We start from the raw sequence: 25,565 nt of genomic DNA, 5'->3' as shown, positions 1-25,565 counted from the left end.
TCCTGAGGCAGGGTCTCCCAGTGTAGCTCTGCTGGCGGTCCTGGAGCTCTCCATGGAGACCAGGCTGGCCTGAGATATGCCTGCCTCTTCGTCCCAAGCCACGCCTGGCTCACTTCCCCTAATTTTAATGCCTTAAAGTACAGAAAAACAGAGACAAAAAGGTTGACAATGGGAAGCTGTTGTCTGCTGCTCCACAGATGGTATTTAAATCTCAGTAGGATTTATCCTTTAAAACTGCTGTTAACTGGCCATCTACAGAACACCGGTTAGTTTGGTAAAGACACTTGTCACTTTCAACTGGACACAGGAGAAACCAAGGCGGCATGGGGAGAAGAAGAAGGCATGGGGCGCCGGGAGGTCTGGAGACTCAAGGACAGGCTGGGATACCAAGAAATAAAATAAGGTCTTGCAAGTGATTATACATGGTGATTTGTGCCTGTAATCCCGGGATTTGGTAGGCTGAGGCAGAACACTAAATTTAAAGCCAGTTTGATGAAGAAAAGAATTCACTGGGGGCTGGGGATTTAGCTCAGTGGTAGAGCGCTTACCTAGGAAGCACAAGGCCCTGGGTTCGGTCCCCAGCTCCGGGAAAAAAAAAAAAAAAGAAAAAAGAAAAAAAAAGAACCAAGAATTCACTGGCTGAACAATTTGGTCTAAGGATTTTAAGTTACCCTTTTTGGAGGTACGTTAACATTCTGCAACACAGGCTGGCCTTGTACTCACAGCCATCTGCTTGTCTCTGCTTTAGAAGTGTACCACGCCAGGTATTTTTTTTTTTTTTTAAATAAAGCATTTCCCATTTAGCAGCGAGGGACATAAATGATTTCATTCGTTTCTGAGACCTTGACTGCTGTGTGCAAGTGGCTGAGTAGTTGAATCTCTCCTTCACAGTATGAGTCCCAAGGAAGCTTGTGGTTCAAGAGCTACCCAGCAAGCCCAGGCCTTGAACTCCTGCCCCCACTTTCCAAATGCTAAACCAATGGAAACTTACCACCAGAAGACTGGGTTTTGGTTTGTTTGGAACTTAAAGCTCAACCTTTAACTAGCTCGAGTTCATAAAACCTAATGATCCAGCCTAATCTTACTGGAATAGGAAGAGATTTTTATGCTCATTTTCTTACTTTTGCCCAATTGAAAACAATGAAATCAGTCAAAGAGCTGATGGTAGTCCCTCGGGGGGTCAGACAAAGCTGTTTCCTCTCACCAACAAGACTAGCTAACCCCTCAGTACAGTAAGACTTGTTTCCTAAGGTTTCCTTTCCCTAGCAACATTCATGTACATAACACTGAGTTTCCTTAGAACTTTTCCATACACACTCCACCTCCCAGCTCCAGTCCCCTTCTTCCTGAATAGTCTCCTTTTTTATACTTACTGATATTCCATTCTGGAGGTGTTGCTTTTGTTAGCTACTTTAATTTCTCCAGCATTTTTACAGGATTGCTTAAAAACTTTGATATAATTTATATAAAATTTATATAAAACCATCATTCACTCAACAGACCTGTAAGTGCACTTGGGGTGCGGGTGGGGGTTGTTAAGAGCTGCTAGCCTAAGTGGTTGGTTAGCATTGGCGGTGAAAGGTGCTGCAGTTGGAAACTGGAAGGGAAGGGTGAATGAAGTGTGCGGTTTCCAAGTGTGCGAATGGCTGGTTTTATTAAATAAAACACTAAGCATTGAAAAAGAAAAAGAAAAAAAAAAAAAGAGCTGCTAGCCTGACTTTCATAGCTCAAAAAGTTCAGGGAACTTTACTGAAACTTGGGATCCCTTGCCAATAATGATGATGATGATGATAAATGCTTAGGGTCCTCAGAAAGGATCCACTAAACAGGCTGTTGATCAGGCTAACTACAAACCCTGTTGTCCCTTTGTAACCCCTTAGTATAGGGAATTACACACGCACACACACACACACACAGACTCACACACAAAACAAGATTATGTCTGGTTATCTAGTCTTCATTTAAACCCAAATTAGGTGGGGGTATGATGGAAGGTGCTTTTAATTCCAGCACTGGGGGAGGTGGGGAAGGGCATACTCAACTACATAAGCAATTCAAGGACAGGCTCGGGCCTGTCTCAAGACCATACCCAAATTAAAAATATGATCCTTATTAAAAATATCATCAATTACAGCTATAAACGGTTCCTTTAATAGACAGGAATGACCTACTACGTGTTCTCTTGGATTAAACCTAATATTTTTTAAAAACAGGCATATCTTTTTTTTTAGATTTATTTATTATATATAAGTATACTGTAGCTGCTTCAGACATACCAGAAGAGGGCATCAGATCTCATTACAGATGGTTCTAAGCCACCATGTGGTTGCTGGGATTTGAACTCAGGACCTCAGGAAGAGCAGTCAGTGCTATTAACCGCTGAGCCATCTCTCCAGCCCAAAACAGGCATATCTTAAATCATTTTTAATAGTGTAACAAACAGGGTCCTTCCTCTGCTAGCTATTCTACATGCCGAGTTTTGGTACTGTATCTCTCCTCTGCATCTGTTGATATGCTTGTCCTTTTTGAAAGCCACAGAAGCTAAGGCAACCAACGCTTTGTCCAGGTGCCACAGCCAGTGGAGGGTGGGCAAATTAGGAAAATCGACAAAGCAAGCAGTACCCTGGACCCTAGTTTCAGTAAACTTAGCAGGGAACTGTGTTCAATTTCGAGTGTACCCAGACAAAATTAACTACCAAAAGCGAACCAATAAGAGCGAAGGCTCAGCAAGGTTAAGTCACTTGTCCAAGGTTACACCAAGCATATCAGAACCAGAATGCCAGGACTGAACGTGTCTTAACTCCAGGGCGCGATCTGTTCTACCTGCGCCACGCCATCACTGACACGTGGTCAGGGGTAGTCTGAAGTGTTTGCTGAGTTAGTAATGCCCTAAAGAGAAAGTAGACTGTAAGGAGCCTGGGTAAGGTTGGAGGGAAAGACATGCACATACAGAGAAGCAGTCCACGTGCCAGAAGCAAACTAGCCCCGAAGCCCACCAAGTTTTCCCGGCAGCGCATTGGAGCGGGTGGCGGCCCGGCAACCGAGCCGGCTCGCTAGGCCTCGATCTCCCGTAGATCTGGGGACACGAGAGCCCCGGAGGAGTCCCGACTGCCTTTCCCTTCTGGATCCCCGGCTTTCAAAGCAGCACACAAACACACGTCCCCGGGAGGTCTGCGATGGCCTGGCAGCCACGCGCCCAGGCGCTAGGGAGCCACCTCAGGGGCGTTTCGTGTCCTCGTCCTCCCCACGCGCAGCGTGGCGGGCCGCGGCTGGGCTCGGGTGCTGCGAGACAGCGGCCGGGCCGCCGCCAAGCACGGTCGCCCGCCGGCCGCGGGGCCTCAGGGCGGCGAGAGGCGGGGCGGGCGTGCGGGCGGAAGGAGGCGGAAGAGGAGGAAGAGGAGGAGGAGGAGGAGGAGGAGGAGGAGGAGGCGGCGGCCCGAGCCGGGAGACGGGCGGGGGGCGGGCCGGGGGAGGGGACGAGCGGGATTTGCGGACGCCGCGCCGCTGCCGGGAGCCGGCGGGGGCCCGAGAGTGACCGAGTCACGGCGGGCGCCGGCGGAGCCGCGGCCGCGTCGGACCCGCCTCCTGGAGGAGCTCAGGCCCGGCCCCATTCCCGCCCCGCGCCGCCTCCCCGCCGCCGCCGCCGCCGCCGCCGCGGGAGCGCTCCCCTGCCCACCCCGCCCCCGCGGCCGAGCCCGGGAGTCGAGTGGGAGTCGGCCGGCCGGGCGCGGGCAGCGCCGGGAGCCCGCGGTGGGGGCACACTGCAGCCGGGAGCCCGGGAGGGGCCGCGCCGCCAGCGTCTGAACTAGGATGTCCCGACATGAAGGTGAGAGCCGAGCCCCCGCCCCCACCGCTTGGGCCTCGGCCTACCCCGCCCGAGGTCCCGGCGCCGCTGAGGGCAGCGGGGCACCAGCGGGGACGCAGGCCGGGTCCGAGTCGCGGGGCTAAGGAACCCGAGGCGACCGCGGCCCGAAGAGCGAGCGGGAGCGGCGGCCGCAACCGTGGCTTGCGGCCGCGGCCCTGAGCTGGGCCTGGAGCCGGAGGCGGGGCGGCCGGGCGGCCGGAGGCTTTGCACTGTCATGGGGCGGGAGAGGGGGAGGGGAGGCGGCGAGGCCCGTTACCGGCGGGAGCCTGGCCCTCGGGACACATACCGGACGCCCAAGGCCCGGCCGGCCCGCCCGGGGGAACCGCGGGGCCCCGGCGCGGCCTAGCTGCGGCGGCTCCCGGAAGAGCCCGGCGCGGTGGCCGAGCCGGGTCGCGGGCGTGCGGCCGCGACCGGGGAATGGGGTCCGGGCCCCGCGGGCGCGTCCGGTCTCTGGGAGACCGCGGGCGAGCCGCGGCCCCACCTGAGGGCCGCGGCCGTGCGGGTGGGAAGGCGCCGCGGCCCGGGCTCGGGCAGCCCTCGGTGACTGGAGCTCGCCCGGCCTCGCGGTAGGCCTCGGCGCGTCCCTGGGCTCGGGTAAGCCAAGTTCCCGGGGCGGATCCAGCCCAGCCGCGGCGAGCAAACTCTCTGCTCGGTCACCTCGCCAGAGCGGAACTTGCTCCCGGCCGGCCCCGGGCCCTCACCCGCGTGCGCTGCCCACCGAAGCAGGCTTACAGTCGGGGGCGTTTGGACTTCCGCGGTGCCCTGTGGAAGGAAACACGCTAGGGTTCTGTGGTTAAGAATCAGACCACTCACGTCCCAGCCCCACGGCACAAAGGCACAAGTGTTTTAAGGCCGATGGATGGGCGATGAACTGGTGAAAAATAAGTTAACTCGAATTTACTACCATATGGTTTAGGAAGGGGGAGGGGGTTAGGTTCTCTTTGTTTCACTACAGCAGATTTTACCTTAAAAAGTAGTCTCACCGACTCAGTGAAAAGTTTATTTCAGTACGGGTAATGGAAGATTGTATACGTGACCTGAAAGTATTGTATCCCTTAGATTTTCAAGTCCAGTAAAGGTGTTTTGGAAGTAGAAAAAGTTTGAGGAGGAAGATTCTCTCGCAGGCAGGACATTCTTAGGGAAGTACAGACCTTGGATTTTCTATGGTGAAAAACTCAGTTCAGTTAACATACATTTAGTGAAAGTTTCAGAATTTGCATTTCTAAAGGCAAGATTGAGATCGAACATTTTGTGTTTGGTGATTCTCTAAAAAAAAAACTAACAGGAAAGAAACTTCTTGGAGCATTTTTGATTACTGTTCTTATGTTGGACATTTTGAAATAGCAGGGTACTTAATTTAGCCTCAATCAGATGGATGAAAAGAAATTTTTGGGAACTCACCTGTTAAACCATTTTATATGCTTAATGGGAATGTGTTCCTTATCAGTGCAATTTGAAAAAAGTTTTAATTAAGGTTATAATCATTCCATTTGGAGATGGTAAGGTTGGCATCAGTTGGTGTATTGATCACCTTCAAGACAAAGTGAAAGTGAGCACGGGGTGTAGGCTCTAACTGAGGAACCAGATTAAAATATCAGAAAAACAGTCTGATGAGATGGGTGTCTGAGGTCTGCTCCTTGCCTTAAGGAAGCAGCATCTGGACTGAATACCCTGATGCAGTATCCTGGAAAAGTACCCTCAGATGATGTGTTTGAGCCATTGACATGGTTTAGGTAGATACAGCATCCTTTAATAAAATACACATTGTGTGATCTGAGCCCATCTTTCCCTCTTTGGTCCTGGTAAGGATACTTTTTAATTACTTGACATCTTGAAACTTTCAACACCTGTCTTGGCAACTTAATGCACAATGTTTGACAAGTGATTTTTATATTTACATACATACATTAATTAAAGTTATTTCTTTATTTATTTTAGACAGTGTCTCACTAAGTAGCACTGACTGGCCTGGAACTCAAGAGTTCTGCCTGCTTTTGCCTCCCCAGAACTGTGATTAAAGGTGTGTGCTCGCAGACCTTTAACAGGGTTAGTTTAAGGGTCTAGTTTTTGGCCTAAAGCAGGAATGATAGTTTTAGTATCACATCTGTTCATGAGATTTGTCTATATTTTGTAGTATATTATTTCAGGCAGTAATTATTTTCATCAGGAAGGATTTGACAATCTCAAATATAGGGTACAATATATAGGGTACAAGCTCAGATTTTTGTTTACTTTTCTCTTTGGACCAGCTAAACCTGTTTATTTCATTGTGAGACAGGGATCACGGTACCTATTCTTGGCTGGTCTGAACTTACTATGCACACTAGACTGGCTTCATACTTTTCAGGCACCTTCTTGTATTCAGCCTTCCTATATCTGCCTCCCTTCTGAGCCATCTCACTTAGCACAGCACTTATTAGTGGTCTAGATTTTGCTCTTTTAATCATCTGTCCTTACATTCTCTGCAGTTGTTTTCCTTGGGAGTATGACCCAGAACTGGATGTTGTAGTCTAGTTCAGGACAGAGCTGAACAGCCTGTAATGTACTTGCCTAGGTCTTGCTTTACAGCCTTAAGTGTACAAATAACTTGTTACTTTGTCTTCTCCCAACTCTAACCAATTGCTCTGTAGTATACAGATGATATAACATTGGACCACACAGCCCCAAGATGAACACCCATCAAGATCAAGCACTGGACTACTCTGAGAAAAATGGATGCAGCCAAGGACACAGAGAATGCTCTAGGCCAGAGTTAACCCACTTTCTCTAAAGTAAAGGGCCAGGTAGAAAACGTTATAGGCTTAACCAACTATAGTCTGTCACTGTCACAGTTGTCATATGGAAGCCACCTAATCAAGTTATGGCTGTGTTCCACTTAAAACCTTATTTATGGACACTGACATTTGAATTTCATAAAACTTTCATGTGTCATGAAATATGGTTCCTTGAAACGTTGCCATCACCACCATTTAAAGATGTAAAAGCCATTTTTAGCTGGTGGGGCCCATCGAGAATTGGTGGTGGCCAAAATTGATCCAAGCACTGTAGTTTGTCTGACCTAGTGGAGCTATACAGCTGAGGGTCCTGGAACTGGTGGGAGACCAGGAAGGGCCCAGACATACCCTTGGTATGTCTGCATTTCTACTGGGTCATGAGCAGGTGCAGGAACTGACCAACTCCTGCACCTTATGAGGGAGCACAGCATAGATTGGGAAGAGGGCTGGGGAATAAGCTCCTGCCTTTTCAGGTAGGTGTTAGTGGAGGGCGGTTCTCCACCACAGTGAAGTTCCTATTTGCTACATGATTTGACTGGGGAGAATTCCAGGGCCTCCCTTTCAGCTCGTTTTGAAATGTGCTTACCATGTTAGCAAACGTTTCCCAGGTCTAACTAGCACCAGGCCACTCTATGTTGTCTATATCAACAGTATCTAGTTTTGGGTCTTACACCAAACCCACTCATTTTCTGTTTTCCATGTTTCTTTTTTAAACTGTCTCTGGCAAGGACTATAGCTTAGTTGTAGAGCACACGTGTTGTTCTGCTTCTTGTTATTTTTGAGACAGTATAATAGGTATCTGGCTGGCCTTGAAGTTATTGTGACCAAGAGTGACCTTGAGCTCACAGGCATTCAGCACCATGTCTGATTTATGTAGTGTTGGGACTTGAACCCAGAGCTTCATACATGCTGGGTAAGCATCTTACCAACTAAGCTGCATCCCTGGCCTTGCAGGACATGCTTAACCTACGTCGAAAGCTTTGGGTTTATTTTTCAGCACCAAAGGAAAATAAAAGGAGGCATGTATGATGTCACCTAGTATTAGCCGTAGCCACTCTTAGAGAGTAAGACTGGAGGATCCCTTGAACCTAGAAATTTACTGCCAACCTGGTTGTACTACTCAGTCAAAAGAAACAGCACTTCAGGTCCCTGTCTGTATTGCCAGACCCCTGTCAGGAGGTTGAGGCAAAATCCTGTATCACACATACAAAAATTCTTAACATCATGTTTTGGAAAACAACATATTTGAAATGTGTGTGATTCTGAGTTTGAAGACCAGGAAATAGCTTTGTAAATAAAAACCTGTGAGATCACTTAGCTCATGAGCTCAGTTATGGGGGTTGTAGTTGATTACCTGAGTTAACACAGATAGCAGCTTTAAATCCTTGGACTGTTTTCCTTACTGTGTGAAAGGTACTGCTAGGTACCAAGGAATGTGAGGAGACACGGACTTTCACTCCAAGCTGATAGGAAAGATGTGTTTGCAGACAGTCTCTGGAGGCAGTGCAGCCTGAGGCAGGCTGACAGAAAACGATAATAAGCAAGTGGTTGTCAAAGTGCTCACCGACTGTCCATACAGCTGTTTTGGCGTATTTAGTGTACATGTGTGAGAGAGGGTGTGTGGAGCAGTGCATGAGGGTCGGGATAACTTTTGAGCTCAGTTCTATATTCTAACTATAGAGCCATATCCTATGACTTCCTAGGATTGAACTATGTTCACCAGGCTTGTGTGGCAAATGCCTTTACTTGATGAGACTTCTTACCTTATTTTCCACAGGTTTAGAGAGGGAATGAATATATTTTGATTCCAATAGTTTGGGCTTTTTTTTTTTTTAGTTTGGGTTTGTTTTTGTTGTTGTTGTTGTTTTTTTTTTTTTTTAAAGATTTTTTTTCTTTTTTTTTTTCGGAGTTGGGGACCGAACCCAGGGCCTTGCGCTTGCTAGGCAAGTGCTCTACCACTGAGCTAAATCCCCAACCCCTTATTTATTTAGTTTATGTATGTGAGTACACCGTTGCTGTCTTCAGACACACCAGAAGAGGGCATCAGATCTCATTACAGATGGTTGTGAGCCACCATGTGGTTGCTGGGAATTGAACTCAGGACCTCTGAAAGAGCAGCCAGTGCTCTTAACCACTGAGCCATCTCTCCAGCCCCTGGTTTGTTTTTTTTTTTTTTTTTTTGTTTGTTTGTTTTTTGTTTGTTTATAAAAACAGGGTTTCTTATAGTCCAGGCTGACCTCGAACTTCTGTTTTTCTACCTAGGTGACTAAGTTTTGGGGTTATAAGTGTATCACTAGATGTACCCACTTTCAAGTAGTTAAGGTTGTTCTCTGCCACTCTGGTAAAAAGATAGTGAGTGTGTTTCTTTGTTCAAGAGACATGGTGGTGTGCATGGCAGTTGCATGTGGCAGGCCCAGGGCAGCCTTCAGAAGTGGGTTCTCTCCTCTCACCCTTCCTGGAGTCCTGGGCATCAGACAGGTCGACCAGTTTGGTGAGAGCACTTTACTTAGCTGAGACAGGGTCTCATGTAGTCTGCATTGGCCTTTAACTCCCTATGTAACTGAGGATGATTCTGAACTTCTTATCCTGCTTCCACCTCCTAAGGCTGGAATTACAGGCACACATCACCATGTTGTGTTTATGCAATGCTAGGCTACAGTCTGCCAACATCTTCAGCCCCAGCCCTTTTCTACACTGTGATTAGTAAGAGATCGAGGTTTTAAGTAGAAATATATTCCTTATATTTACAGTGCTGAGGATGGCATAGTAGATATGGGAACGGTCTTGGTACCGTTTTCTTTACTTCATGAACTTACTCTGTCTTAGGCAGGCCTTGAACATGCGATCCTCTTGCTTCATCCTCCATTGTGGTACAGGTCTGTGCCACCAGGCTGTATTTACTGACTTCTGCCACTAACTTTTTGAAGATTTTTAGTTGTGTACTGAAAGTGGATAGATGGAATAGATGACAATTTGTTATTTGTTTCTCAGAAACATTTAATGCTATTTATTAACAAATGTGATCACAGGACTTTGCTAGCCATCAGTCTAATTAGTATCAGTTTATATATCTTTTGCAGCACTGGGAATTGAACCCAGGACTATGTATACATTTAAGAGATCTACCATGGGGCCACATCCCTGGTCCTCAACTTTGGTTTTCTGAGACAGGGTTTCATGTGACCCAAACTTGATCTATAACTGAGGATGACCTTGAACTCCTGCCTCTGCCTCCCAAGTGGTGGAGTTACAGGTTTGTGCTATTAAACCTAGCAATTTTTTTATAGAAAATATTATGTATTTATTTTTAATGTGTACAGCATGTTCAAATGTATGTGTATATGTTAGAGTATCAATTACAACTTTTTGAAAGTCGTGCCCTTTTGTATATTTTTCTCTTTTCAAAAAATACTCTTTAGCAGTAAACACACATTAAGACATGAAAAGAGAATTGAAATAATTTTTTCCCCTCAGATTTTTGACTTCAAAGCTAGGCTTGATAGCATACAATTTTACTACTCCCTGAAAGACTGTGTGCCATCATCTTGACTCTGTTCAAAGATCTTGTCAGTAGTAAGATAGTGTTAACTTCATAGATTACATTTATTTTGACTTTCTCTTTTGTTTTGTTTGCTGTGTGTCCGTAACTGGCCTGAAACTCATTTTATAGCCAAGGTTAGCCTTTTTTCTTCTGAGTGTTGGAATTGTGGGCATAAGCCATCATACTCAACTACTTTGACTTTTCCGTAAACAATAGATAATAAATTAATGAGAAAACACACTGTATTTTAATTTCTAGATTTTTTTCATATAAAGTTCGGTTTGAAATACACTTTTTCCATGTATTGGCATTTTGTGTTTAAGTTCAGAGTATTAATTTCTTGTTTTAACTTGGGACTTAAATAGAAATAAATTTCTTTTAATCTCGGGATTTTCTGTTGCTCAGCTTTAGGATGTGTGCACTCAGACGGCTGAGGCAGGCAGACCAGTCAGTTCATGGCCAGCATAGCTACTTGAAACCCTGTCTCTAAAATAAACATAAAAGGAAAGAACCAGACCCAGACTGTTACCAATAATTTTGTTTAAAGAAAGGAAACTTTGTTGTAGTACAAACTTAGGAAGTTTCTGACCAAACATTCATTTGTTTGGCTTGCAACCTTGTAGACAAAAAGCCTATGCATTTATGAATCAGACATGACTTAAATTTCAGAGTATCTCCCTGACACCTGTTGGTGCACATGGCTGCTTTGTTTCTTTTTTAAAAGTTAGTGTATGTGTTCCTTTGCTGTGTGCATGAATGTGTACTGTGCATTGAGCCAGCAGACGCAGTGGATCTCCTGGAGCTGGAGTTGCAGGTGCTTGTGCTGTCATTTGGATGCTCAGAATCAAACCCAGTCTGCTGAAGAGCAGCCAGTGCTCCTGACCGCCCAGCCAGGGCTCCAACTATCTTTTGCTGTTTCTAAGCAGAGGCTCAGGTATTCCAGAGTGGCCTCAAATAAGCTATGTTGCCAAGGCTAGCCTTGACTCCTGACCTTCTACCCCTACCTCCTGAGTGCAGGGATTTCAGGTGTGTGTTACCATGCCTGGCTCTAAAGTTGTTTTTAGTGAAGGTTTTTGAATTATCCTTATTATAAGAAATGCTGTGGGGTAACTTTCTTGAATGTGTGTTCAAAGGAAGCATTCTCTACTTCGTTAAAGAGTGCTCTTTGTAATAAAAAGAAATTTGCAAAATAGTAATTTTGTATTAATTTTAGTGTTCTAAGGGCTGTAATCTTTTTATTCCTTAAATAGCTTTTGGGGGGGGGGGTCACTGAAGTTATTCATTGAAGTTGAAGAAAGAATCCCTAAGTATACAGAACACAACAGGTTTACATGTGTTCTTTGCAGTGTGTTATGTAGGATATGTGTCAGAGAGAATAAAGCAGATAGTCAGAGGCTTGGATTACCTAGGGAAATGGTTTGGGAAGGATGTGAACGGTCAAGAAAGCCCAGAGCACACAAAGCACGCTTGGGATTGTAGGGCTAGGCACATGTGGCATAGGCAAAGCCGTGGGCATGAAGCCTTGCAGTGAATATATAGCCTTGGTGCAGAAACAGAAAACCACCACTCAGGCCTGCCTGGTACAGCGTCCTGTGAAGCAGGCACCAGGAGGCAGCAGCTCACTGTCCAGTACATTTAGCAAGAGATGAACTGCTTTGCTGAGTGACCTTCCTGTGTGGTGCCATCCCTACCACGTGGCTCACCTAGTGCTTTAGTGGTGGTCACAGCCTAGAGAGCTGTTTTTAATTTTAGCAAAGGGAAGCTTCATGAGCCTATCAGTAATGCAAAATTGTCTCATCCATGGCTACGGTGCCAACCAATAGTCTCAACAGACTTCGCCAGTGGTTACAGTAATGTGGGGAGAAACTGTAGCTGGATCGTTGTAATTTATCACTGCCGCTAGGGAGGGGAAAACTTGAACTCAGTGGGTTATCTTCTGTTGAATTGTATGTGTGCATGTATGTGTGTTTCTCTGTGTCTTACACTGAGCACCAGTGGCATGGTTTGTACCCTCTTTCTATAGCTGAAGGGTTTTCATTAAGGAGACCACTTTTTATGGGTTTTTTGTTTGTTTGTTAGTAGCCCAGACTGATCTAGAACTAAGAAAGATGGCTCTGGCAGGCTTGACAGTTATGAGGAGTCACTGGCCTTGACCAAGAATTTTTATTTGTTTGTTTGTTTGTTTGTTTGTTTTGGTGTTTTGAGACAGGGTTTCTCTGTATCTTTGGCTTCGAACCGCCTGCTTCTGACTCCCAGAGTGCTGGGATTAAGGGCATGTGCCACTTTTAAATACTAAGTTCAGGATGGGGAGATGGCTCACTGGGTAAAGTACTCTGCATAAACATAACATAAACACCTGAGTTTGGATCCCCACTACCCACTAAAGGTCTATAATTTACCTTTCGGCTATGATTTGACTACTTACTGTTCCTTAAAGGCCCATATAATGCCATCTGTGCTGTGGAGTTGAGGGCCCTCGGGTAGCATTTCTACCTATACTCTACAGTATACATCGTTTATTTTTGGCCTCCCCACCATCTATTTGCTAGGTAGGAGTAGGCTTATCTTTGAACCCTACTGCTTCTTACTGCTTACCACTCCAGTGTCTGGCTCCTTGCCCCATGAGTATCTGTGAGATTCGTTAGTATTTGTCTAAAATAACCAAGACTGGAAATCCTCTCCTGTTTTCATTTGGGATGCTGATTAACTAACAGGAAAGGGAGACTGTGGGAAAGGAACAGGAACTTTAGAAGAGCGATGAGCTACGTAGAGAAAAGTCAATCTAGGGGAGCTGAGTTCCAGGAGCAAGGCCTGGCCTAACACTGGACGATGTTTTGTTTCACCCCTGCTTCTGGTTCAAGTTAATTGTGTACTAATTGTACTTTATGTTTGAATTTGCTGGTCCTTATAGTTGTTCCTTCAGTGAATATTTATGGACAACCCACCCTGGCGGCATCTAGTGCTTGCTAAAACTTGTAGATCTCTTGCTAGAGGATGCTAATATTCAGTAGGTCTGAAGCATGTGTTTGGAAATTAAATGCTTTCCTGTTGGGCTCTCTTCCAGTGTGCTGGAATTAATCTTGAAGTTTATATTTTACGACAAGGTAGTTAAACTGTGTAAGTATTTTAATATTTTGTCAACACTTGCACGAGCCTTCCTCCCTTAAGTTTATTTTCATTTACATTTCAGTCTTAGTCTGCCCAGCAGTTCACTTCTTTCCTTTGCAGCATTAAACCATAGGTATTCTGAAGTCTGAGTACACATCTGCATATGTAAAAGTATGTTAAAATAGATTATTCCTCATAGGTTTGTAATTATATTTGATACTTATCAAGAAAAGAGCTCAAGGGATTAAATGTTTAATTTTGTTTTCAAAGCACTTAGTTTTTGCATTACAAGCTTTACACAGTCCTGTTGCTTATATAACTATCAACTGCTGGGCTGAGTAGCTAGACTCTGGTCCAAGTATCCCCTCCATGTTTGTCCACGCTTGTCGGTGTAAGCAAATGGGGTCCTCTCTGAGGAGCTAAGGCCGTTCAAGGGAAGCAGACACACTGTAGTAAAAGAGTTGCTGTAAACTGTCCTTTTTCTGGTGTGATGGTGGATAAAAAGTGTACGTATTCAGATCCGCTGATCAGCTGACCATTGCAGAATCTGATAGGTATTTGTGTGGTGTCTTGTGGATATAGATGTGGATAGACAGTGGTGGCACAGGTCAGATTCACTTACTCTGGCCTGGGAAAAGTAGAGAAGAAGGTAAAGTAAGAGCGACTCAGTTACCCTAAGCTGGCCATGAACTTGGGTGCTGGGATTATTGCTTGCTTATTTTTGATTTTCAAGACAGAGTTTCTCTGTGTAGCCCTGGCTGTCCTGGAACTCACTCTGCAGACCAGCATAGCCTCAAACTCAGAGATTTGTCTTTGCCTCCCAAGTGCTGAGAGAAGGGCCTGCGGCCATCACTGCAAAGCTAGAAGCTGGGATTGCCGTTGTGCTTCACAGGTGCAATTCATTTTAGTAAGTTAATAATACCCAAAGCATTTTAACATGCAGCAACTAATGCTAGAATTATTCAGTATTTCTTGTTTTTGTTTTAGGACCTAGTTTCAGGGGCTAGAGAGTTACGATAGACTCCAAGAGGGTACCATGCAGGCAAAACACTCATACACATAAAATAAAAATAAATCTTAAAAGACCCCGGGTTCATATCTTCCAGGGTGGTCTCAACTTCACTGGGTAGTCACAGATGACTTTGAACTTGCGATCCTCCTGCCCACATATCCCAAGTGCATGAGAGCATGTTTCACTACACCTTGCTTTAAAAACTTGTTAATGCTTCTTTTGGTTTGGTTTGGTTTGTTGGTACTGCTGGCGAACTGAACTCCAGTCTTTGTCCAGGCTGGGCAAGTATTCTACCACCCTTAATGAAGTCTTCAGTCTGTTGAGCATCTTTTTTTTTTTTTTTTAAGAATTATTTATTTTATGTATATTAGTACACTGTAGCTGTCTTCAGACACATCAGAAGGGGGCATCGGATCCCATTACAGATGGTTGTGAGCCACCATGTGGTTGCTGGGACTTGAACTCAGGACCTCTGGAGGAGCAGTCAGCACTCCTAACCGCTGAGCCATCTCTCCAGCCCCTTTACTGTACCTTTTTCTCAGCTGTACCTGATCTCACCTGTGCTTCGTCTTAGATCTGCCGGTTTATCTTTTCATCACGTCCTTAGGTGTACTTCTGCTTACTGGGCAGTTAGTAACATTCTGGATTACCTTTTTCATTAAAAGTGATGTTGGTGATGGTGTTTTAATGCTTCTGCTCCAAGGAGCAGTTTATGAAAGCAGCTCATGGGTCCCCCAGGGCAAGTTCTAAAGTAGTAAATTCAAAGGAAGATGAGTTGTTTCTGATGGAGACAGAGTTTTTTCCATCTTAGATTAAGATGAAAAATCTTAATCTGCTGCTGCTGCTTCTTCTTCTTCTTCTTCTTCTTCTTCTTATTATTATTATTATTATTATTATTATTATTATTATTAAGTTTTTTGAGACCGAGTCTCTTTATGTAAACCTAGCTGTCCTGGTACTCTGTGTAGACCAGGTTAGTCCCAAACTTACAGAGATGCCCATCTCTGGCTCCCAAGTAGCTGCCCTGTCTGTCTGTCTAATACTTGCTATCAATTATAGATCCCCATCTTAAAATGCAGGCCTTGAGGGTAGAGTTCAGTGATAGAATGTATGCCATGGAGTTCAGAAGACAGTTGTCCCCTTTCACCATGTGGATACTGGGAATTGAACTCGAGGCATCTGGCTTGGTGTCAAGTGCCTTAACACTGGCCTGTATCTGTTAGAAAGTCAAGACTTGATGTTTTCTGCCTTTATTTTGCTGAAGATTCAGTTCTGCCCCATCAGATCACTGGAGCAACATGCAGTTATCACATTTGTTTTCAACAGTCTAAGACACTACAAGTACCATTCGGTGCTTTTTGTTATTGTTTCTTTTTTTTTTTTTTTTTTTTTTTTGTGGTTCTTTTTTTCGGAGCTGGGGACCGAACCCAGGGCCTTGCGCTTCCTAGGTAAGGGCTCTACCACTGAGCTAAATCCCCAGCCCCTTGTTATTCTTTTCTTTTTCTGCACCACCCATTAGCCAGGTATTCTTTTCTTCTTTTTTCCCCCTGCCAGACAGATTTCTCTGTGTAGCCCTGACTGTTCTAGAACTCACTTTGTAGTAGACCAAACGACCTTGAACTGCCTCTGCCTCCTAAGTGCTGGGATTAAGGACATACACCACCACCACGTGGCTGGTTGGATATTCTTACCCAGTGGTCTATTAAGTGTGGTCCAAGAACTACTAGTATGGGTGTCACTAAGTGGGTATGTCATCTAAAAGTACACCTCAAGACTGTGATTAAACTAGGAGTAGTAAGTAGTACACGCCTCTAGTCCCAGCACTTGGGAAGCAGAGGCAAACTGATCTCCATAGTTTGAGGCCAGCCTGGTCTACTTAGTCAGTTTACAGCCAGGGCTATGTAGTGTGATACCTCACTCCAGATAATCTTACCCATTAAGTTAAAAACAAACACCTATCCTCAGTGGCCAAGTAAGTTCAGTTTTTCTGTTGGATTGGACTCACAACTATCCTGGGGCAGTTACAGTACTGAAATGTGAGGTGAACTCTTGGTTGTAGAACTTGGTAAAGGTAGATAGATGCTTTGGTTCTGCCTAGATCTATCTACTGGAGATTTGGGAGGGTGGGCCCAGTAGGCTGCTGTTGTAAAGTTTTATGGGGAAACAGCCACATCTAGTCATTTATGCGTCAGATATCTAAGCTATATTTGTACTGTAATAGCAGAGTTGAGCAGTTCTGACAAAACCACTGGAAATATTTACTATCTGGCTCTTTACAGAAAAAAATTGTAGGTTTCTGCAATAAACCATAAAAGCATAAGTATGCAGTAGAACATTTGGAGGTGGCAGGTGTTAGGGAAACCCAGGACACAGGTTAAAAGAATAGAGCTCCTTGTAAATAAGGTTATCAGAGAGGGCCTGTCTGAATGAAGATGGGGCTTTTAAAGAGAGGTCTGAAGACATGTAAATGAAAGGGGGCATTTAAACGAAAATTATAGTTAAAGAAGGGAGTATAGCAGGTGTACAGGTCCTGAAACTGGGAGTGCTTTTGGTGAGGCCTCATGGCTAGAGGACAGTGGTTGGGGTAGGAAAAGAGGAAATGAGTCTGACAGAGTTGGCCACGTCCTGCCTTAGGACTATTTAACGGGGAGTAGAAACACGTTTCTCTAACTGTGCATGTGGAAGGCCTTTGAGTGAATGAATGACAGGGGCTGGGGTGGTCCGCCTCTGTCCTCTATGGAGGTACCTCAGGAAGCTTTCTTTGTAGACTTAGCTATTTTCTTCTAGAAGGTGCGGGGGAGGGGTCTGGAAAAGAAATCTCTCTTAGTTGAATGGGAAACCTATGAGACTAGAATTAGGTGGTCTTCACTAGCTTTCAAAGGGGGAAACAAACACAATCTAAGGCTTTTTTTTTTTTTATTACGAGCCAGGAATTGTGGAATCATATACATCTGTTGTACCAAACAAGAGTTTTGCAAAGTAGAATTTACCTACACTTTGAAAAATTTGTATTCTTTTTCCTCTTCTGTTTCATTAAAAGGAAATAACTTATAATGACCTTTAAAGAAAAAAGAATTATTCATTTTAAGTACGAGTACACTGTTACTGTCTTCAGACACACCAGAAGAGGGCATCAGATCCCGTTACAGATGGTTATGAGCCACTGTGTGGTTGATAGGAATTGAACTCAGGACCTCTAGAAAGAGCAATCAGTGCTCTTAACCACTGAGCCATCTCTCCAGCCTTTATCGTGACCTTCTAGTATGTGTCCTGCTAGTTGGAAACCATTCTCTTCTGCCCAATCCCAAATCTTAAGTCCTTAGGTTGAAGCTCTGGCAATGGGTACTAAGTTACAGAGAACTAGCTTTTCTTGTTCGTGGCCAGGCAGGGGACAGAAGCAGAAAGGGCCATGAGTATAAAATAGTCTAACTGGGATAATGAAGTGTTAGCTCTAAATGACTACATGTTGGCAGGTAGCCTGAGGTGTTCTTCATCAGAGACTATTTCCCAAAGGGTATCATTTCAATTCAAGACACAAAGAAATTCTGTGGTGGTTGTTCATTTTGTTATTTTGTTTTATTTGGGCTTTGGTTTTTAGAGACCGTTTCTCTTTGTAACCCTGCTGTCCTGAAATGCACTCTACACCAGGCTGGCCTTGAACTCACAAAGATCAACCTGCCTCTGCCTCCTGACTACTGGAATTAACGTGTACCACCACTGCCCACCCTGAATATAAAGACTTGGGTAGAGGTAACCAACTTAGAGAATTGTAGGAGGTAAAATACAGAACTACAAAAAAACGGGAGATAAGTCAGTGGGACCAGCTTCTCAAACTGAATACCTCTGTGTGTAAGTAGGGGGAGTGTATTAGAGACATTGATTGACTTGCCTAAAGTTCCAAAGGGGAAGTAGAACAAGGACTCACTTGTTCTGACTTCCGGTCCAGTGCTCAGAGTCTGTTTCCTTTTCTGTAAAGAGGGATGGGATAGTAATGCCAGCCTCTCTGAGGATGGTTGTGGGATAAAATGCTGATGTGTGTACAGTTTCGTAAGTTAGAGAGCACTGACTGCAGGAATGAAAGGTGGCAGTGTTTTTAATCATGGAAGACCAGGGTAGAAATGGAAGTTGGAGCACGATAGGTAGAAGTGCGGACTTCAGTCCCGTGTAAGGGCAGTCTCGTCATTCTCAGTACAGATGTGGGATAGAGGAGGATAGATTATGCCTTAAAAGTTTTAAGTAAGAATGACTCGGTGACACAGATCTGTAATCCCTGCAGCTGAGGGAAGTTGAGGCAGGAGGATTGAGACTTCCAAGACAACATGGGCTACTTGAAACCCTCTCTTAAAAAACTAAACAGGGAAAGGGTACAAAGAAACGGGCAGGTTTTTAAAAGATGTGTGTGGTAGCATGAGATGAATAGGTGCCTTTGACAAGGAAACTGGTTAAAGGCTTTTTGCTAAAATGAGCTCGAAATCAAAAAAGGATCCGATTTATCAATGGCAGTGGGGACAGAAAAGGAAAAGATGACAGGCCAGAGTCTTACTGTAAGAGAGCAAGGAATAGACAGGGTACTGGAAGAATAGCAGATTCTTCTAGCAAATTGGGAGCATAAGGATGAGGGGAAAACATGTTCAGCTTTTGACATTTCGAATTAAAGGTGATGGTAGTCCGTCAGATAGAAATCAGAGATGGCAGATTACTGAGGGGAGAGGAATAGGGGCTGGTGATAAGCATTTTATAGCCGTCTGCACAGAAGCCTGGGGTCGGGCTGCTCTCAGTAAGGAAGCACAGGGAACTACAGCATTCACCAAGTGGCTTTTAGATTCCACGTTCACATTTACTGACCTATTTCATTAGTCTTAGGATAGGCCTAACCTTTTAATTGCAATTCTATTTGTGGTTGTGTGTCTGCATGTGGCACAGTACATGTATGGAGTGCTTACCTGCACTTATTCAAAAGTAAATCAATAAAGCCAAAATAATTCAACAGTGTGTCATAGATGAGAAAGTTGAAGGTCTATTTGTCCTAGATTACTCATAGAAGAAATACTAAAAAATTAGCTAGAATTTTGCACCAAATTCTATCAGAAGCCAGAATCAGTGTCCACTTCTATTTAAACACAGTGAGCTTCTGTGTTTGGCTTTGTGGGCCGTGGTGTGTGACTTATGGACTGCCCCACTCTGTTGGCTGTGTAATGAAAGCAACCATTGATGGTATAGAAACAGGCAATCATGGCTGTGTGAACAAGTAGGTCTTAGGGCACTGAAAGATGAATTTCATATAACTTCTAAGCACATTAAATACATCTATTTAATTTAGCTTGTCTTGTGGATTGAACCCAGATGTTGGAAATTCTAGACAAGCCCTCTGTCACATCCTCAGCCATAAACAGTACTCTTTCAAAAGCTTCCCAGCCCTATAAAAATATGAAACAGATGGTAAGCCACAAGCTGAAGTTTGATGACCCTTGCTTTTTTTATGTGTATGAGTCATTAGGTCCCAAATCCATACAGTCAGCCAAGAGGTGCTTATTGACATAACAAAACTGATAGTGGCCACCAGGATCTCCTAGCATCCCTCAAGTCCTCCTAGCTGGCACGCCCTGTCCCTTGCCCTACTTTTCTCTAGCCCACAGGCTGAGCTGAGCTGCTCTTCCCCCAGCCTCCCTTCTCTATATATCCTAGCCATCTTGACTGTCCTGGCCTTTTTACTCCTCTTGGCCACTGCTCCTGGTTCCTCTCTCACAAGGCCTGGCTCAGGCAGAGGGAGGTCCTGTTTACTCTGGACTCTTTCAGATGCCTCTGCATCTGGCATTAGTCTCCTTCATATCTCTCTTATACCTTAAATAAACCTCTACTATAAGTAGGAGCAGTCATGTTGGCCTTTTTTTTTTTCTTCCATTCATGAATAGTTGGCAAGATTATATTTATCTGTACCACATATGTCTCTGGTGTCCATGGAGCTCAGACAAAGGTATTAGAATCCTCGGAATTGGAGCTATGGTTGGTTGTGAGCTACTGTGTGGGTTCTTGGATCTGAACCTGGGTCTTCTGTGAGAGCAGCAAGTGCTCTTAACTAGTGTACCAACTCTCTAGCTCCCAGCACCCCCTTTCTGAGGTAGAGTCTTGTTGGATAAACCAGACTAGCCTCAAACTTGAGATCCTCCTGCCTCCTAAGGGCTGGGATTATGATACAAACTACCATGCCTGGTTGGGGTCTCACTGTGAAAATGTACTAAGCTGTGTGGAACTCTGGCCTTCTAAGATTAGGTAGGTAGTACTAGGTGGCAGAATCACAAGCTCAACATAGAGAAGGAGAAAAGAAACGAGGGTAAGCTTTAGGGTAAGTTTCTGAAGGCATCTTCAGAATCAATGGTAGCTGTCAGATTGACAGGTCATAGAGCTGGGGAAGGAAAATAGATAGGTTTGGTAATTGATTAGGCATAAGGATTATGGAAGGAGTTGAAAGTTAGTTTCTAGCTTGGTGTGTTAAGATGCACAAAAGCATGGCGTGAGGGTGGAGCAGTGAACTGATAAAAGGAGGGACAGCTCGGAGCGGAGGAGCACCTGCTGGGGTGTGGGGCGGCAGAGCTTGTGGACCACGGGGACAGTGAGACTGTATCGCTAAGCTCTGGGGAATTCTCAACACTGGAATGGGAGAACACCGGATAGAAGAGAGTGGAGAGGCCAGCCTGGTATCCATAGTAAGTTCTAGGATGGCCAGAACTGTTAAACAGAGTTCTTGTCTCAAAAGACGGGGTGGGGGTGGGGGTGGCTAGAGAGAGCGTGGTGCTGAGGAAGGAAGGTGGTTTTGTCCACATAAGTCATTTGGGAAGAGAGAGTCTCAGTTGAGAAACTGTCCTATCTGTGTCTCCTGTAGGCACATCTGTGGACTTATTTTGCTGATTGATGAGGGAAGACCTGACAGGTTTGGATGGTCCAAGATTGGTCTGTTACTGTGGCCCTCCTTTGGTTCATTGATGAGAGGACTCTACAGAAGGCTCTGCAGAACTGTACCGGTCCAGCTTGGAGATCTAGCTATGGGGAGTTAGTTTATTTTAATCCTTTTCTCTAATAAGAAAGGTAGTAATGGACGTTTGGGTTCTGAAGGAAAACAAGCACTGCAGCCTCCATGTGTTTCCTGTTTGCCACCCTCCTTCCTGCTATGGTCCAGAAGAGCTGAATCACCACACGGTAGTTACCGAGGGAGGCCTACAGTTCAGATCTATGACTCAACTCCAGACCATATTCTCTCTCCTTCCATGCTCTGGCATGAGAGAATAGAAGATAATTTACCAGTTCCGAGATACACTGAGGTCAGGTTGCCACAGTGGGTAGAGCTTTCCTACTTATGCTGAAGTTTTTCCTCAGCTCTGAACAGTGGAATTCTAGGTGAGACTTGGATGACTGCCTGGCTTTACATCCCGTTTGGCCACTGACTGACCTAGGCTAAGTTACTTAGGTCTCTGTGTATCATTTAGTATAAAAGATATAAATTTTTAGCAGTCTTGGAGCATGGTTTTGTGTGCTGGTTATTGTAGATAAAGTATTTAGACTAGTACCTGGCACATAGTAGATTCTTACTGTTTTTAGCACGTAAGCAAATACCCTTTTAAACAATTGTTTTAAATACCTTGCTTTTAAATTGATAAAATGTTTCCGTGTACAACACACTTTAAATGTGCATTCATTTATGGGATGTTCATAGAGTAATTAATATATATTATTACTTACTATTAATAGTATTAGTACTATTAATAGTATTATTATATATATACAGTACTACCTTACATATTTTTTGTGGTAAGCTTTGCTTTTATATTTTATTTATTAGTAGTATCTTCCTGTGCCAGAGGACAACTTTTGGGCATGACTTCTCTCCTCTGACTGTGGAATCTGGAGGTCAGACTTAGGTCAGCAGGCTCACAATAAGTGCTTTGCCCTGACCCATCTTGCTGGCCCTTTCAGACAGTTTGGCTAAGTATGGCTGATCTAGAGCTAAACTAGAACAGTCTGACCTTGGACTGTACTTCTAAGTGGTGAGCTTCTGTGTGTCCCACCACACCCTGGATACACTTCTTTTCATAAGATATTGCCCCTGTCTGTGAGGGGTTTGCATTCCAATGGTCAAGGAGTACAAGAAGACACACTCCTGGGTATTCCTGTGGATTAACATACCTTCTCTATGTGAGTTCAGGATTGTTGTGGGTGAAGGCTGGGAGTTGAAAAGTGTAAAGTGACTTGCCCGAATAGAATAGAAGCAGAATTCCATCCAGGCCAGTGAGTGTAAGACCAAGGGTAGAAAATGTAGGAGAATAACAGTTGTGAACAGTTGTGCTGAGGGAGCACAGTGGTGAGGTGCCTCTAGTCTGCACCAGTCCAGCTCACCAAATCGATGGCTTTTCACACTGGGTTTATACATAGCTTTGAATGACCATCCTTGTAGACTCTTGTCTTTCCTTCGTTATGTGGACATGATAGATATGTTTGGACATTGATGGAGAAGAAATGTTTACTGGTTGAATGGTTCAGTGTTAACTCTGTAGATGGTCAACCTGCAGTTGAGAGGGGGTTACTTGAAGCAGCTGTCACTTTTCTCTGTTGTGGGTTTTGTTGTTTCTGTTTTTGAGAAAAGGTCTTACTATAGAGCCCTGGCTGGCTTGGAACTCAATATGGGCACTCTTGGTTTCCTAGGTTTCAGATGTGTGCTGCTGTACCTTGATGTGGAATTTTTTTTTTTTTTTTTTTTTGGTTCTTTTTTTTCGGAGCTGGGGACCGAACCCAGGGCCTTGCGCTTCCTAGGTAAGCGCTCTACCACTGAGCTAAATCCCCAGCCCCTTGATGTGGAATTTTTACATTGACAGATTAACACACATGTGGTATTCTTTGCTGTATTACACACCTTGAACACAGCATTTTACCCTGTTTGGTGGTGAGTGCTCTGCAGTTCTAGGATAGAGTAGAAGCTCATGGATGTGTGAGTCATGAACTTGACCTTACAAGCCCAGATCTTTGGCTAGGACAAGCCTATGTATGTATGGTGTGCAAGGTGTGGGTATCATTCCTCAGTTACCTTAATTTTGGAGACATAACCTGGACCTCACTAGCGATTTGGCTAGCAATTCTTGTTTGTGGTGGTGTGTGCTGCTGTTACTTGTTTGGGGATTTTTTTTGTGCCTGTAGATCAGGGTGTCCTCCATTGCTGCACTCCTGCCACTGCTTCCCAAGTGCTGGGCTCACAGGAGAGAGGTACAGCTTCTTAGCAGTTTTTTCTGGCTGGTTGTACACACTTGGTTTATGTACATACTTAGTTTATATATCGTTTCGTCCTCCATGTTCCCTTTAAATGATACCTAGGTCCACAGATTTATTTTTAGAAAGGATATTTTATATAGGTGCTAAATATTTTACAACACTTCTATCACACCAATAATGTTTGGTTGCCTAAGTGAGCCCTGGTGACACACTGTCTCCCCTCGTGGTCACTGATGTGAATCTCTTGGAGCCATTCTTTCACAGTGCTTAGAGATGTTGGGTTTCTTATTACTTTTCTGTAATAAATTTTCTGGAAGTTTTCTATAAATAAATCTTATTCTCATTTTTAAAAAAAGAAATAACCAGAAACCCTACTAAAGAAAAACGAAATATTGTTTAATGTCTTTCTGGGCTAAAGAGATGGCTCAGCTGTTAAGAGTACTTGTTACCTGCCCTTCTAGAGGACCTGAGGTCAATTCCCAGCATGCATGTCAGGCTGCTTGTGTCTATAACTACAGCTCCAGGGATCCAGAGAGAGCCCTCTTGCTTCTGCAGGCACCCAGACACAAAGACACAGAAAAACAAAAACAGTGTCTTTCATAATATTAATGCTCAGCCTGGGGCGCAGTCAGTAGTAGTCCGAGTTGCTGCCAGCATTATCTCCAAGGACCAACTCAAGGCCATCACATTCCAAACTGTTGCATTGCTGGTGATGTGTGTATTAAAGCCTAAAGAAATACTCAGTATCTATATGTAAAATGGAGTTAGTACCTATGTTCAAAAGAAGTACAAAGTTGGTTTTTTTCTGTTGATACATTTGGAAGTCATGTGAAAGGTAGGGAGTTCCAGTTGTCATCACACTGCAGGCATTGACTAACTGGCAGCCACTTCCCGAATTCTAGGCAAGAAGCACTGTGACAGCCATGCTTTCATAGCACCTCTTAGGAACAAATATCACCCACAGCACTAACCACTGGTCAAGTGAGGGTAGTAAGATAGGAAGCACGGTGACTTTTATAAATAAACATTTTATAGGAACTTTAAAAACCATGTTTTGCTACTATTTTATACCTTAAAATCCCAAGAGACTCCTTAATTTTTTAGTTATATTTTTGTTACTTTTTTTAATATGTAGTGGTGTACATGGAGGTCAGAGGACAATATGCGGTTCTCTCCTATGTGGGTTCCCTGACTCAAACTCAAATCATTACTGAGCCACCTCAGCAGCTTACATTTAAGAGGTATTGCGCACGTGTGCCTGCGTGCGTGCGTGCGTGCGTGCGTGCGTGCGTGTGTGTGTGTGTGTGTGTGTGTGTGACAGTAGCACACACAATGAAGATCAGCGCACAACTTGCATGCATTGATTCTCCTCTTCTTCCACCACATGCTTCCCAGATATTAGCTGAGTCTGTCAGGCTTGGCTGAAGCTCCTTTACTTACTGAGCTGTCTCATCAGACCCCAACTAACTTAATTTGTAATTTTGTGTGTGTGTGTGTGTGTGTGTGTGTGTGTGTGTGTGTATACGTGTACGTGTACACACACATGCACATGTGCCACACCAGAAAACAGCTTTCTGGGAGTCCGTTCTCTCATTGTATCACCTGAATCTGGAAGGTCAAACCCAGGTCTTCAGGACGGACAAGTCTCTCTACCTGCTGGCCACCTTGCCAGTTCTGGGGTTTGTTGTTGTTCGGTCAGGTTTTTTCAGATGGGCTTTAGCCAAGGCATGTAGCCAAGAACTTTTAATCACTGAGATTACATACATACGTGGACTACTGTGCTCAGCCTGCACTTAGGATTTCTTCAAGCCTCAAAAAGCCAGTGAGTGCTATGTTTGAGAGGGGTTTTGGTTTGTTTTTAATTAAGACAGAAAAAGCAAAGCAATTTTGAGGGAATGACTTGCAGAAGGCAAGGAGGTGGGAAGGTAGAAGATACAAGAGGGGTCTGGAGAATGAATCAGAAGGCATGAGACCCTTATGCTGCAAGCAGAACTTCGAGGGACCTTTTCA

General features: G+C 44.5%; 1 protein-coding gene across 2 annotated transcripts in view; it reads left to right on the top strand.

Annotated features, from left to right (window-relative positions):
* Positions 1–3,714: 3,714 nt before the first annotated feature.
* Kcmf1 (potassium channel modulatory factor 1) overlaps positions 3,715–25,565 on the top strand; it is a 60,351-nt gene continuing 38,500 nt past the window's right edge. Inside the window, exon 1 of one of the 2 annotated variants that reach the window (NM_001128192.1) lies at positions 3,715–3,826. In NM_001128192.1, coding sequence (NP_001121664.1) covers positions 3,811–3,826 — 16 coding nt within the window. In that variant the 5' untranslated portion in view covers positions 3,715–3,810. Of the gene's footprint in view, positions 3,827–4,142; positions 4,460–25,565 lie in introns of those variants that run through there. The other variant, XM_087659237.1, reaches the window with a different exon arrangement.

This window comes from Rattus norvegicus, chromosome 4 (genome assembly GCF_021556685.1).
Source record: "Rattus norvegicus strain SHRSP/BbbUtx chromosome 4, alternate assembly SHRSP_T2T, whole genome shotgun sequence".
Classification (NCBI taxonomy): domain Eukaryota; kingdom Metazoa; phylum Chordata; class Mammalia; order Rodentia; family Muridae; genus Rattus; species Rattus norvegicus.
This window is presented reverse-complemented; position numbering and strand designations above follow the sequence as displayed.